General features: G+C 38.8%; 2 protein-coding genes across 2 annotated transcripts; both read right to left on the reverse strand.

Moving 5' to 3' along the window:
- Positions 1-32: 32 nt before the first annotated feature.
- LOC145902813 (multicopper oxidase mco-like) lies at positions 33-4,352 on the reverse strand. Its single transcript, XM_082990911.1, has 13 exons — positions 4,328-4,352; positions 2,814-2,998; positions 2,477-2,578; positions 2,281-2,415; positions 2,005-2,213; positions 1,722-1,868; positions 1,461-1,662; positions 1,146-1,399; positions 994-1,090; positions 621-723; positions 398-552; positions 231-336; positions 33-166 (listed from the first exon to the last, which is right to left on the reverse strand). The coding sequence occupies exons 1-13, from the start codon at positions 4,350-4,352 to the stop codon at positions 33-35; spliced, it is 1,854 nt and encodes a 617-aa protein (XP_082847037.1).
- A 3,315-nt stretch (positions 4,353-7,667) lies between these two features.
- Positions 7,668-11,435, reverse strand: LOC145902667 (multicopper oxidase mco-like). The gene is made up of 14 exons (XM_082990725.1): positions 11,296-11,435; positions 10,863-11,047; positions 10,529-10,630; positions 10,333-10,467; positions 10,082-10,272; positions 9,791-9,937; positions 9,527-9,728; positions 9,212-9,465; positions 9,056-9,152; positions 8,682-8,784; positions 8,454-8,608; positions 8,287-8,392; positions 8,077-8,221; positions 7,668-8,019 (listed from the first exon to the last, which is right to left on the reverse strand). Exons 1-14 carry the CDS (start codon positions 11,390-11,392, stop codon positions 7,971-7,973), a joined length of 1,968 nt encoding a protein of 655 aa, XP_082846851.1. The 5' UTR covers positions 11,393-11,435; the 3' UTR covers positions 7,668-7,970.
- Positions 11,436-13,683: the final 2,248 nt, after the last annotated feature.

A 13,683-nucleotide genomic window follows, 5' to 3' on the forward strand; every position in this document is an offset into this window, starting at 1 on the left:
AGAAATTAAATGCGGACATTTATTACCTCATTTTAGGGAGTGGCATTGCCCAAGCTTTGCGGTGAACACGGACTTTCCGCATTGAAGGGAAAAGGATCACATTCGTTGCAAGTTCCAGGATATGCATTTCCAGACTTGACCGAAACGTTGGCTGTTAGGTCCGAACCTGGAACAAGCCACACAAAAATCCTACCAATTTCCACGGTATCGTCAAATGAATAGTTTCTTACCTGGTGGCAATATTTTAACTGTCATCATCATTCCCAAGTCCTCGTGTGCCAAGATGTGACAGTGAATCACTACGTCGCCCAAGAATTTGTTCGCCTTGAAACGAATCTGTCAAAGTAATTTGTTTTGAAACTGTGCAACAGTTTTTTCGATAACTGCAAACACCAACCGTGATGTTGGACAGAGGTGGTACAAGGATGACGTCACGAAACACTCCAGGTTGGGAAAGACCGATTGTCTCCGGTCCACCTTTCCCGTTCTTCCAATGTTCGTCGTGTCCGAGGTACTTGAGTGGGTCAGGTGGCAATGAAACATTGAGGGTATCTGTGTTTTCAAACAAAGTATTTGCCTTATTTAGCAAACAAATTTAGTTGAAACAAAATATTACTTACCATTGTAGCCCTCCATCTGATAGTAACAGGGTTCCATGCTTTGGTTCCAATATTTTTGATTATCGACACCAAACGGACCAGTATAAGGGTTGTAGCTGATAACCTGTGGATAGATTTGATTCAAAAATAATAGTCTAAATGCAATCTTCTGAAGTTATTGCGTCAATTGGAGATTTGTGACACTGTTTGTGCAGGAAACGCATAACTTATCCAGTAACAACGGCCACAACCAAACTTGAACAAGGCAAGGGTTCCACTAAATCTTTTCAATCTTTTTGTGTATATTTGATATTTTGTTCATGCCTTTGCTTACTATGCAAGTTCGTTCTTGCTTCGCTTTTGTTAGCTACATTCATCGAAAAAAGTTCAATACCTGAAAAGTGTTGACATGAATGTGAATGGGATGACCTTCTGTAGTTCCTGTATTTGTCAAATACCACTCCTGCACAGTATCCACCTCCACGTTATACCTACAATGTGTCGTATTTGATACCACCTTAGTTTCATAGTGATACAGAACGTCACCTCCAAAACTCCCCACTTTTAAACTTCTCTCGATTCAAAGTCAAAGAATCACTCGCCTCGATGACAAAACGTCCATGTACTTTGTCTTGTGGCACTTTGCGGAAGTCGCTGACAAAAGATGGTCGTTTGGGCAAACTGGTTTGTATTTTGGTGCAAGTCTGGGATCCGGTTACTGAGATTGTAAGAAGTGTTCCGTTGTATCTGCTAATAACGCCCGTGGAATTCTTTTCGAACTCCGGTGAATATGACTTCAACTGCATTAAAAAATAACATTAATATCGAGATGTAGTGAGTTTAAAAAGTGATGAAACATACATAATAAGTCCCAGGAATGTTACATACAACCAACCAGTCGATTTTTGATGAAGAGATTATGAAACTTTTTCCAAACCGAGGCGGTGCCGCTCTGTCCAAATACACCCCGTCAATAGCTATCTCATAGAAATCACAGGCCGATGCGTTGTGCTCATCCGCAATAAACAGCTCGAGTATTGATGAGACGCCAGCATTTACCATCCTGATCCATACAGTTTATGTGATTTTATTATTCCTACAACCACCACGTATTCCTACAACCTGAAACGTTTTACTTGACCGGTAGTAAGTTCCATGACTGGATTTAGGAGACCGTTTGTAGTGAAGTTGTTGACACCGTTATCGGGATCGATAATCCAGTTAAAAAGGGTTTCGTGTTTCGTATCGTTAATCGCAATCTTGTCTAACCTACAGAAAAATATGTTTCTCCTAAAATATGCTCACTCTGCATATCTTGAAATATTTTGCAGGCAACAAGCCATCTTTTTGCAGTAAACGACACAATTTTTTTTCTGTAAGTAAACGACTTGAGTAGTCTTTTTACTGGAAAAGACGATCGTGCATGGCTTGTTGCAGCACAGCGAAACCGCTATCACGACTCCCATTTATCTTAGAATAGAACAAGAGTGGTTGAAACACAAGTTGCACGTCGTGCTCGCAGTGATTCGGACACGAGACATCTTGTATGTGTTGAGGAGTGCGCCAGTCGGTCGGATCTTCCACGATGATCATTCCTGACATTCCACTGTACGTCTGTAATAAATACGTGGTTTGTATGTCTGTAATAAATGTTAATTTTTTTTTAAAAAAACTGTATGACCTGAAATTCGACGGATCCGTGCAGGTGTGCATGATACCAATAGGTTCCGGAAGGATGGTCTGATAAAATCGGGTAATTGTAATGGTATTGACCATTGTCTGGTGTTACGTTGACGAAAACGTTGTCGTGGGGTTTCTAAAGAAAGTAAATTAGAATTATATTGTTTAAGATCATAAGGCGGGTAACGTTTTCTTACCATTCCACTGATGTGCAAACCGTGTGTGTGGATGTTTGTGTGGTTCGGAAACTGATACGAGTTGTGCTCATTGATATAATCCGGCAACGTCATAGTGTTTGTCTGTATCACAATACAACCAAACAAAAACGTTTTTTTGGGGGTCGTATGTAACAATACAACATGTTTTTTTGAACGATCTAAATTGATTTTCGTTTTTTTGCTGCCTAATTTCCCATTTGCGCCTGAAGGAAAAGCTGATTTCATTATCGTGCGAATTATACCTTTTGAAATATTACTGAAAGGAAAAACAAATCTTCCTATAACAACAAACAAGTTTCAAATGTTTGTGACGAACCAGTGTGAGATTAACTGTGTCTCCCGGCTTGATTCGCCATGTTGGTCCGGGGATTTCCCCGTTGTAACTTCGCCTGCGGAGTATCAGCCAATCCACTACAAAATCGGTGACTTCCACGTTCAGGTTGAGTTGAAGAAATCCGTTGGTTGTTTGAACATGCTGCGGTTGCACTAATGGCTCTCCGCCTGTGAGTTAAAAATAACGTTAACCTCTCAGAGCCCAAGGGTATACTGAGCAACAGAAAAAAATGATGTTTAGCGTTTCGTTGCGTTGAGGGGTACAATAACACATTTCATGAACAAGATTTAAGATTTTTCACCGTTAACCCCCATTTTCTGGTGGGGCTGTGACCAATTTGGGTCTGAAGGGTACACAATGAAAAACATTAACTTACTAATATTGTTAAAACTAGTGAATCTATGCAATTTTTTAGTAGCACAAGTAACACCTGAATTAAATCGAGGTAATAGTTTACTATGTTTGGTCAAACAACTAAGTTTTAGCCCCTCAATACGTGTGATTTTCGTGTTTCGCAGGTTCATATGCGCAGAAAACTTTGTTTATCAGTATTTGAAGCTAAACAACGTCTTATTTAGGTTCGTGTAGATGCCACACAAGTGGGAACAGCGATATTTGACAACTTTTATTGGTCAATAATTATTTATACCAATAAAATTTAAAATAACCAACGCAAATAGCTATGTTACAATTCATTAAATATAAACCTGATCCGAAATTGAGGCAAAAGATGATGCACGTACTATTTCTAGTATCATGCGGTGCTGTTGTGTAATAATATTCATTAAAAAGCTTAAAAACATGATTCATAAAATGCATAGTACTTGTCACCAATGCCCTATACGTCCCATACACGACCCCATGAAATTATAAGGTTTGTCGTTTTTTAAAAATACGTGCTACGAACACCTAAATTTTTCATAGATACTATATAAGGACTTAGCTCAAGGATTACCAACTTTATTTGCAAATTGTTCACCAAATCAATCTTTTTTTATATATTTACATGCAGCTTAAACACCACTTTTATGTTTTCTTCCGATGTGCTTGCTGTGTCAATCAAAAAAACATCGCTATAGCGACATCTAATGGCTTTAAAATTTTATGTAGATCAGGGCAAAGGGGGACTACGGGCTTGAAAGGCTAAGTTTTTGAAAAAGCAGAAACCTATCTTGTATGGGTCTTTAAAGTTATGGGGTCACTGGTGACACCTGGGGCTCTAAAGGGTTAACACTCAGTCGTATTTCGGTATGAGTTAAAAATAATGTTAACACTCATTCCTATGTTTTATAAGTCCAAGCTTAACATAAGACTTTTATTGAATCAAGACTTAGCCGGTAACAACAGTTCCTATTTGCCTAAATTAATTTTTGTTGCTAGCATTTTGATTGTGGTGTATAGTATGCTTGACACACATGTAGATCGGAAATTCGTAATGACAATGGGTGTGAATAGGTGTTGAACTAAACTTGAAGTTTTTAAAAATCTCAACTTACCTTTAAGTCGACACGGGGAAGTCATACTGCATGTTTGGGAAGCTGCAGTCTGTACCAGCAAAAATAAAACCGCAACTTTTTTAGTTGTATTCAACATTTTGATAAGTGAAGTTCCTCAGGCAATTTAACTAGACACGCCTTAACTTACATTTATACGCCCGCACTTGCATTTATACACGATCTGCGAAAAAATCGAGCACTTGATCGAGCTCGTTGTGCCAAGTGCGTCATCAGCTCATTAACCCAATAACTACGAAAAAAATGCCCAGACGCCTTCACATTACATCTGGCTGAGGTTAAACATAAAGTACATTAGGCATGTTTTGACATTTTTCAGTACGTTTTACAATTTGGAATGATATAAACTTCCAGCAGGTGATGCTGCTGGCAAGCGGAGAGAAATAATTGGACTAACGAGTTTCAGACACCGGCTGTATGATATTACAGTTTGGTGATTGTTGGCATTTGGACAATGTCCGCATTGTTGCGGAATGGCAGAGAGTCATTTGTAGAAGAAAAAGGTCTGGATTAACGATAAATACATTTCTCAGAGGCGGTTCATAGCAAGGGTTTATGCTGAAACGTGACCGACAAATGCTAACATGTCTGCAACGTGCAATTATTTTACCAAAAATTGAGTAATAGTGATGGATTGGCAGTAGTTCTAAAGTGCTTAGGCTTTCTACGCACTTGGAAAGATTTACCGCATTTGCAACACGACAATTATAAATCAATCAGGTCGATTTATTCCTATGCTTGCAAGTTTTGGTCCCAGAATACTGACTTAACTTCTTATTTGCATCCATTTATATTGATAGATGTGTTACTTTGATTCTACTTTCATTCTTACATTTCATACTTACTTTGTGAACCTAAGTTACCTTAGTAGGTTGTTGTGCTTTCATCCCATACAAATTATATTTGACCCTCCCTCTGATAGTAGCAGGATTCAGTATTTTGGTTCCAATATTTTGGGCTGTTGGCATTCAACGGACCAGTATAAGGGTTGTAGCAAATTATCTCACACAAATTAAAAAAAATTGATTGAAAGTGTTGGTGACATAATCACAGACGATGCAACATTGTACCTGAAAATTGTTGACGTGATTATGAATAGGGTGACTGCATCTTGTCCAAGCATTTGTTAAATACCTCTCCAGGGCGGTATTCACCTCCACATTATACCTGTATCGCAATAAAACAGCATAAGCAATATGACCTCTCATGGGATTTTTGCAATAGGAGCGGCATCTTCTTCCACCTCCAATGTTTCTAAATTGATCGCCACTTTCTACCACAAAATGGCCGCGTGTTTCCTTTTGCGACACGTCGCGGAAGTCACGTGCGTAAAATTGATTTTTCGGCAAATTGGTTTGGATGGTGTTGGAGGCAGGGAGACCAGCAGTTACTACAATCGAAACAAGCGTTCCATTGGATCGATTTATAGCAGCCGTTGAAATCGTTTTGGATTTCCGGCGAAAACGACTTTACATAAAAACATGATTTTCAGTTTTGACCAAAAATATCTCCTAGTTTCACATAATAAACGCAAGGATTGTTGCGCACTACCAGCCAGTCTACACTCGCTGAAGGTACTACAATACTTTTTCAAACCGTAACGGTGCTGTTTTTTTTTCAAATACATCCCATCAATAGCTATCTCATAGAAATCGCAAGTCAATGCGCTGTGCTCATCCGCAATAAATAGCTCCAAAATTGTGAAAACTCCAGCGTTTACCAACCAGTGGTATGATTCATAACTGGACTTAGACGGCCGTTTGTGGTGTAGTTATATCTGAAAAGCGCAAGAGTGGTTGAAACACAAGTTGCACGTCGTGCTCGCAGTTATTCGAACACGAGACATCTTGTATGTGTTGAGGGGTGCTGGTGTTGGTCGGATATTTGACGATCATTCCTGACATTCCACTGTATTTCTGAAGCAAGAACATTTTTTAGAGATACTAATATATTTGTAGACCAATGTGCAACGTAAAATTCGACAGATCCGTGCAGGTGCGGATGATACCAGTATACGTTCCAGAAGAATGGTCTGATAGAAAAATAAAAATGGTTCTTACCATTCCACTGATGTGCAAACCGTGTGTGTGGATGTTTGCGTGGTTTGGAAGCTGATGCGTGTTTTGCTGATTGATATACTCTGGCAACGTCAGCTTGTTTGTCTGTATTACAACAGAACTTTTATTTTTAACTTAAGAGTTGTCTAGGGCGCAACATCTGCCTACTGGTTTCTTGATTCACTGGCCGAGGGTAAACATATGATGTTAAATTTCATATTTAGACATTATGGGACCAGGTTATGCTTGTAGTCAACAGTATGAAAAATACATTTAAACTAACCACCACTGCCGTTATTGTCAGGGAAACGAAAACGAATCCCTGTGTGAAAATACATGGAAAGATCAATAGAAAAACAAAAATTAAACAACCCAATTAATCGACATATATCCACTTTTTGGCTTTAAAACCTAGCTTATGAAACGTTCATACACATCGTCAATATATCTACATTGTTTCTCTTTTCTAAGCGTGAATCCTAAAGCCGTGGCAATTATAACGATGCGACTGACTGTTTTGATAGATTCCATACACTTACAATGATTGTTGACATTCTGTTGTGCGTGTAGTGGGATAGTGAAAGGTATATCGGGAAGCAAAACGTGCGCTGCCTGTGCTTGACGAGGGGCACATTTTTCATGTAAAATGGGAAAGCAGGTGTTGGAATTTCCGAAATGTGCACGTGTTTTGACAGAAAGTATGTTAGGTTTGTGGTGCAATGCTTGGGGCACAGTCATTATTGATTTCATTTTGTTGATATCAGTTATGATGACAGTTCTTTCAAATTTTGACCCCCAAATAACAATCACAAACGTTGCATAATTTCGTGATAGTGTTGTGTTTACAGATTGTGTGACATTTCCAACTGCATATTACACGAACTGCAGCGAAATGCCAGTGGTGTGATGCAGTCATCTAATTTTTTTCACCCAAAAACAGAACAGAGGAGTCTGAACGATCGAATAATTGTTTTTTCTTAATTGAATAAAATCTATTTCCATTTTGACCATTTATTGGTACCAATTGTTTAGTCGCAACCATTTCAAAAGTAACTGCTTGATTTTCTATTGCATCCTGAAAGTCCTCGACAAGAAATAGCCAGTTTTTTTGCCTACTTATAATGGAAACAATCAGAGAAATTGCGGCAGCGATGAATGACATATTTTTGTTTACGGGGGAATATAGTAACACTAACATTCATGACAATATAGCTTTATTAGTTAAAGTAGATAGAGAAAAGACCCATAGACAAAAATGATAATATGTAGGTCTATACATGCAGGAGAGATTAGTCGAAGTGAAAACCAACAGGAAATATGACCACTGCCACATTCGCAAATTCATTACGCGACACAAAAAGTTTTTCGGCAGAAAATGTGTTACCCGAGCCAGTATTGTTCGCGTTTTAGTAATGTATGCAATTTCTAAAATTACATTCGGGTATTTTCGCAGTAAGAATGTAAGGGCTCTTATAGATGTAAAAAGTAACGTCACAAACAGTTTAGAAATGTCACTTGTTTATACTTAAGTCACATCATCTGTTGGATTCCATGACCTATATCTTGGTTTAGTAGATGATTGCTAATTGGAACATCATTACCACCAATAGAACAAACCTATAAAAATACATTCGATAAAGAGGAATGAAAAAATTAAATGTGGACATTTATTACTTGATATTAGGTAGTGGCCTTGAAGATGCGTGGCTTTGCAGGGAACACGGACTCTTCGCATTGAAGGGAAAAGGATCACATATGTTGCAAGTTCCAGGATATGCATTTCCAGACTTGATCGAAACGTTAGCTGTCAGGTCCGAACCTTGAACAAACCACAAAAAAATCCTACCAATTTCCGCGGTATCGTCCAACGAAATAGTTTCTCACCTGGTGGCAATATTTTAACTGTCATCATCATTCCAAAGTCCTCGTGTGCCAAGATGTGACAGTGAATCACTACTGGGCCCAGGAATTTGTTCGTCTTGAAACGAATCTGTAAAATCAAGTTGTTTTGGAACTGAGCAACAGTTTTTTCGATAACTGCAAACACAAACCGTGATGTTGGACAGAGGCGGTACAAGGAGGACGTCACGAAACACTCCAGGTTGGGAAAGACCAATTGTCTCCGGTCCACCTTTCCCGTTCTTCCAACGTTCGTCGTGTCCGAGGTACTTGAGCGGATCGGTGGGAATCGATACGTTTAGGGTACCTATGTTTTTAAACGAAATAAATTTGCCTTATTTGGCAAACAAAATTAAAAAAAAAAATAAAAAAAACATTACTATTGTAGCCCTCCATCTGATAATAACAGGGTTCCATGCTTTGGTTCCAATATTTTTGATTGTTGACACCAAACGGACCAGTATAAGGGTTGTAGCTGATAACCTGTGGATAGATTTGAATCAAAAATTATAGTCTAAATGCAATTTTCTGAAGCTCTTGCTTTAGTGGAAGATTTGTGACACTGTTTGTGCTGGAAACGCATAACTTATCCAGTAACAACGGCCACAACCAAACTTGAACAAGGCAAGGGTTCCACTAAATGTTTTTAATATTTTTATGTAATTTTGATATTTTGTTTATAATTTTGCTTACTTTGTAAGAATCGTTCTTGCTTCGCTTTTGTTAGCTACACTGATCGAAAAAAGTTCAATACCTGAAAACTGTTGACATGAATGTGAATGGGATGACCTTCTGTAGTTCCTGCATTTGTCAAATACCATTCCTGTACGGTATCCACCTCCACGTTATACCTGCAATATGCCGTAGTTGAAAACCACCTAAGTTTACACAACGTGATACACAACGTCACCTCCAAAACTCCCCACTTTGAAACTTTTCTCGATTCAAAGTCAAAGCATCACTCGTCTCGATGACAAAACGTCCATGAACTTTGTCTTGTGGCACTTCGCGGAAGTCGCTGATAAAAGATGGTCGCTTGGGCAAATTGGTTTGTATTTTGGTGGAAGTCTGAGGTCCGTTTACTGAGATTGTAAAAAGTGTTCCGTTGTATCTGCTAATAACGCCCGTGGAATTCTTTTCGAACTCCGGTGAATATGACTTCAACTGCATTTAAAAATAACATTAATATCGAGATGTAGTGAGTTCAAAAAGTGATGAAACATACATAATAAGTCCCAGGTTTGTTGCATACAACCAGCCAGTCGACTTTTGATGAAGGGACTATGAAGCTTTTTCCAAACCGAGGCGGTGCTGCTTTGTCCAAATACACCCCGTCAATAGCTATCTCATAGAAATCGCAGGCCGATGCGTTGTGCTCATCCGCAATAAACAGCTCGAGTATCGATGAGACGCCAGCATTTACCATCCTGATCCACGCAGTTTATGTGATTTTATGACTATAGAACTTATCATTACGTATTCCTACAACCTGAAACGTTTTACTTGACCGGTAGTAAGTTCCATGACTGGATTTAGGAGACCGTTCGTGGTGTAGTTGTTGACACCGTTTTCAGTATCGTTAATCCAGTTATAAAGGGTTTCGTGTTTCGAATCGTTAATCACAATCTTGTCTAACCTACAGAAAGAGTACGTTTGTTTTAAAATATGCTCACTCCGCTTGCTCCCAATTTAGGCAGATAATCTTATCTTGAAATATTTTGCAGGCAACAAGCCATCTTTTTGCAGTAAACGACACTAATTCCTTAAGTATTCTTTTTACTTGAAAAGACGATCGTGCATTCTTTCTTGCAGCTTAGCGAAACCTCCACCTGAATAGAGCAAGAGTGGTTGAAAGACAAGTTGCACGTCGTGCTCGCAGTTATTCGGACACGAGACATCTTGTATGTGTTGAGGGGTGCTGGAGTTGGTCGGATCTTCCACGATAATCATTCCTGACATCCCACTGTATGTCTGTAATAAAAAAGTACTTTGAGATACAATATATATATATTTTTTATGAAACTGTGTAACCTGAAATGAGACGGATCCGTGCAGGTGGGCATGATACCAGTACGTTCCAGAAGGATGATCTGATAAAATCGGGTAATTGTAATGGTATTGACCATTGTCTGGTGTTACGTTGACGAAAACGTTGTCGTGGGGTTTCTAAAGAAAGTCAATTAGAATTATATTGTTTAAGATCCTAAGGCGATTAACGTTTTCTTACCATTCCACTGATGTGCAAACCGTGTGTGTGGATGTTTGTGTGGTTCGTAAACTGATACGAGTTGTGCTTATCGATATACTCCGGCAACGTCATGGTGTTTGTCTGTATCACAATACAACCAAACAAAAAAGTTTTTTGGGGCTGTATGTAACAATACAACATGTTTTTTTAACCATCTAATTTTATTTACGATTTTTGCTAGTTAGTTTCCCCTTTCTGCTGAAAGGTAAAAGCTGATTTCATTATTGTGCGAGTATTACCTTTTGAAATATTACTGAAAGGAAAAACAAATCTTCCTATAACAACAAACAAGTTTCAAATGTTTGTGACGAACCAGTGTGAGATTAACTGTGTCTCCCGGTTTGATCCGCCATGTTGGTCCGGGGATTTCCCCGTTGTAACTTCGCCTGCGGAGTATCAGCCAATCCACTACAAAATCGGTGACTTCCACGTTCAGGTTGAGTTGAAGAAATCCGTTGGTTGTTTGAACATGCCGCGGTTGCACTAATGGTTTCCCGCCTGCGTGTTAAAAATAACGTTAACACTCATTCGTATGTTTTATAAGTCCAAGCTGAACAAAAGACTTTTATTGAATCCATAATTAGCCGGTAACAACTGTTCCTATTTGCCTAAATTAATGTTTGTTGCTAGCATTTTATTTGTGGCGTATAGCATGCTGGACTCACATGTGGATATGAAATCCGTTATGACAATGGGTGTGAATAGGTGTTGAACTAAACTTGAAGTTTTTAAAAATCTCAACTTACCTTTAAGTCGACACGGGGAAGTCATACTGCATATTTGGGAAGCTGCAGTCTGTACCAGCAAAAATAAAACCGCAACTTTTTTAGCAGTATTCAACATTTTGATAAGTGAAGTTCCACAAGCAATTTAACTAGACACGCCCTATGCGCACTTGCATCAACGATCTGCGAAAAAACGAGCACTCATCACAATGTTGATCGAGCGCATTGTGCCAAGTGCGTCATCAGCTCATTAGCCCAATAATGACGCAAAAAAATCCCCAGACGCCTTCACATTACATCCTGCTGAGGTTAAACCGTTAACATAAAGTACATTAAGCTTGTTCTTTCTGTCATTTTTCAGTATGTTTTACAATTTGGCATGATAAAAAACTCCCAGCAGGTGATGCTGGCAAGCGGAGAGAAATAATGGGACTCACGAATTCAGACACCGGCTATGATGTTACGGTTTGATGATTGTTGGCATTTGGTCCATGTCTGCACTGTTGCGGAAGGGTAGAAAGTCATTTGTAAAGGAAAATGGGGAGATTAACGATGGATACATATCTCAGAGACGGTTAATCGCAAGGGTTTATGCTGAAACGTGACCGACAAATGTTGTGATTTCTGAAACGTGCAATTATTTCACCAAGAAATGAGTAACAGTGATGGATTGGCAGTAGTTCTCAAGCGCTTAGGCTTGCTACGCACTCGAAAAGATTTACCGCATTTGCAACACGACAATTATGAATCATTCAGCTCTATTTTTCCCTATGGTTGCAAGTTTTGGTCCCAGAATACTGACTTAACTTCTTATTTGCATCCATTTATATTGAAAAATGTGTCATTTCTTACTTTGATTCTACTTTCATTCTTACATTTCACACTTACTTTGTGAACCTAAGTTACCTGAGTAGTGGTTGTTGTGCTTTCATCCCATACAAATTATACGCTTGTTTTTATTAGTATGTACAATTGCTCCTTCGATTTAAAACAAAGCTTAAATGCACTTCCATTGTATAAAGAAAAAAAGAAAATATGTTTGCAGAGTTCACAGTAGTTGCGGGTTTTAAAACTGTCTACATAACACTCGAATTTTAATAGTAGATATGTAGATGAGATCAAACCTAACGTTTCGACATGTCGAAGTATGAATGAAGCTAAGACACCAACTACCCGTAGGGACTCTAGGCACTGAATGGAAATGCGTCACATTTTCCGCTGGTTCCGGGATACGCATTAACAGATATTTTGAAGATGTGATTCGCATCTGAACCGAAAAAATAATTGGTATTAAATAGCACCCAGAAATTTGGTTAGGTAAAAAAATAATGTGTGGTTGAAACACAATTTGCAAGTCGTGGTCGTAGTGATTCGAACACGAGACATCTTGTATGTGTTGAGGTGTGCTGGAGTTGGTCGGATCTTCCACGATGATCATTCCTGACATTCCGCTAAATACCTAATTAAAATGTCTCTTTGGGGTATTGTACCTTCGAGTACAAAAACGCCTCACTTGAAAGTGTACCGAACCATTTCAGTGGGATTGGTATCAGTAAGTACCAACAGGATGATCGTCTTTTTGTGTGCATTTTATTGCTTTTACTATTACTACTACTACGTAATTTTTGCAGAAACTGACGATGCTTATATAAGCGAAATCGATTTTTTTTTACAAATAAATCTGCTGACTTCAATCTGAGCCTTGTTGCTTCATGATATATGATAACCAAATAAACACATGATTTACTTCAGCTTTTATAAATTACTGTTTAATCTTATGACCTTCGCTTTTGCTCTATTCTAAGGGAGTAAAAGATCACGTTTATCTAGGGTATATGCGGAAGTAATAAAGGGAATAAATGCACTGCTGCACGAAGGTCAGTGGACTGGACTGTATTGCATCGACAAAGTTTGTTTTCACCGTTCTGCTATTTTCCTCAGGGTAGTCTTCGGTCTTGGCAGGACAACCAATGGAAAGCACCCTACGCACATAATTCAACCCAACACAAGGAAACTGATTAACTGATTAACTGATCCAAACTAGAATACTTTCAAACCACCATTTGGTTTCCTAATTATTTCTTCGGCATTCCAAGTGAAACGGTAAACGAAATGATCCGACTTGCCTAGGATATTTCAAACACTCGCCTATACACGTGGTCAAATGCAAAAGAGGTAATATCGAAAGATTTTCCTGGCAACATACGTGGCGAGTTCGGCTATTATGGGGAAACAAGTGTCTGCATGCCTCGCTTGTTTGCCACAACGCAAGAACGTGGCTGGGAATATTCAACTGCTATCATCACCATCAACTTTCTAATGTTCTTGTACATCTTCGCAGCTTATTGTTGCATTTACCACGTCAGCAACCGGATAAAAAAAGGAATTCTGGCTCCAGCACTAAGTTAC

This window comes from Ascidia mentula, chromosome 5 (genome assembly GCF_947561715.1).
Source record: "Ascidia mentula chromosome 5, kaAscMent1.1, whole genome shotgun sequence".
In the NCBI taxonomy this organism is placed as follows: Eukaryota; Metazoa; Chordata; class Ascidiacea; order Phlebobranchia; family Ascidiidae; genus Ascidia; species Ascidia mentula.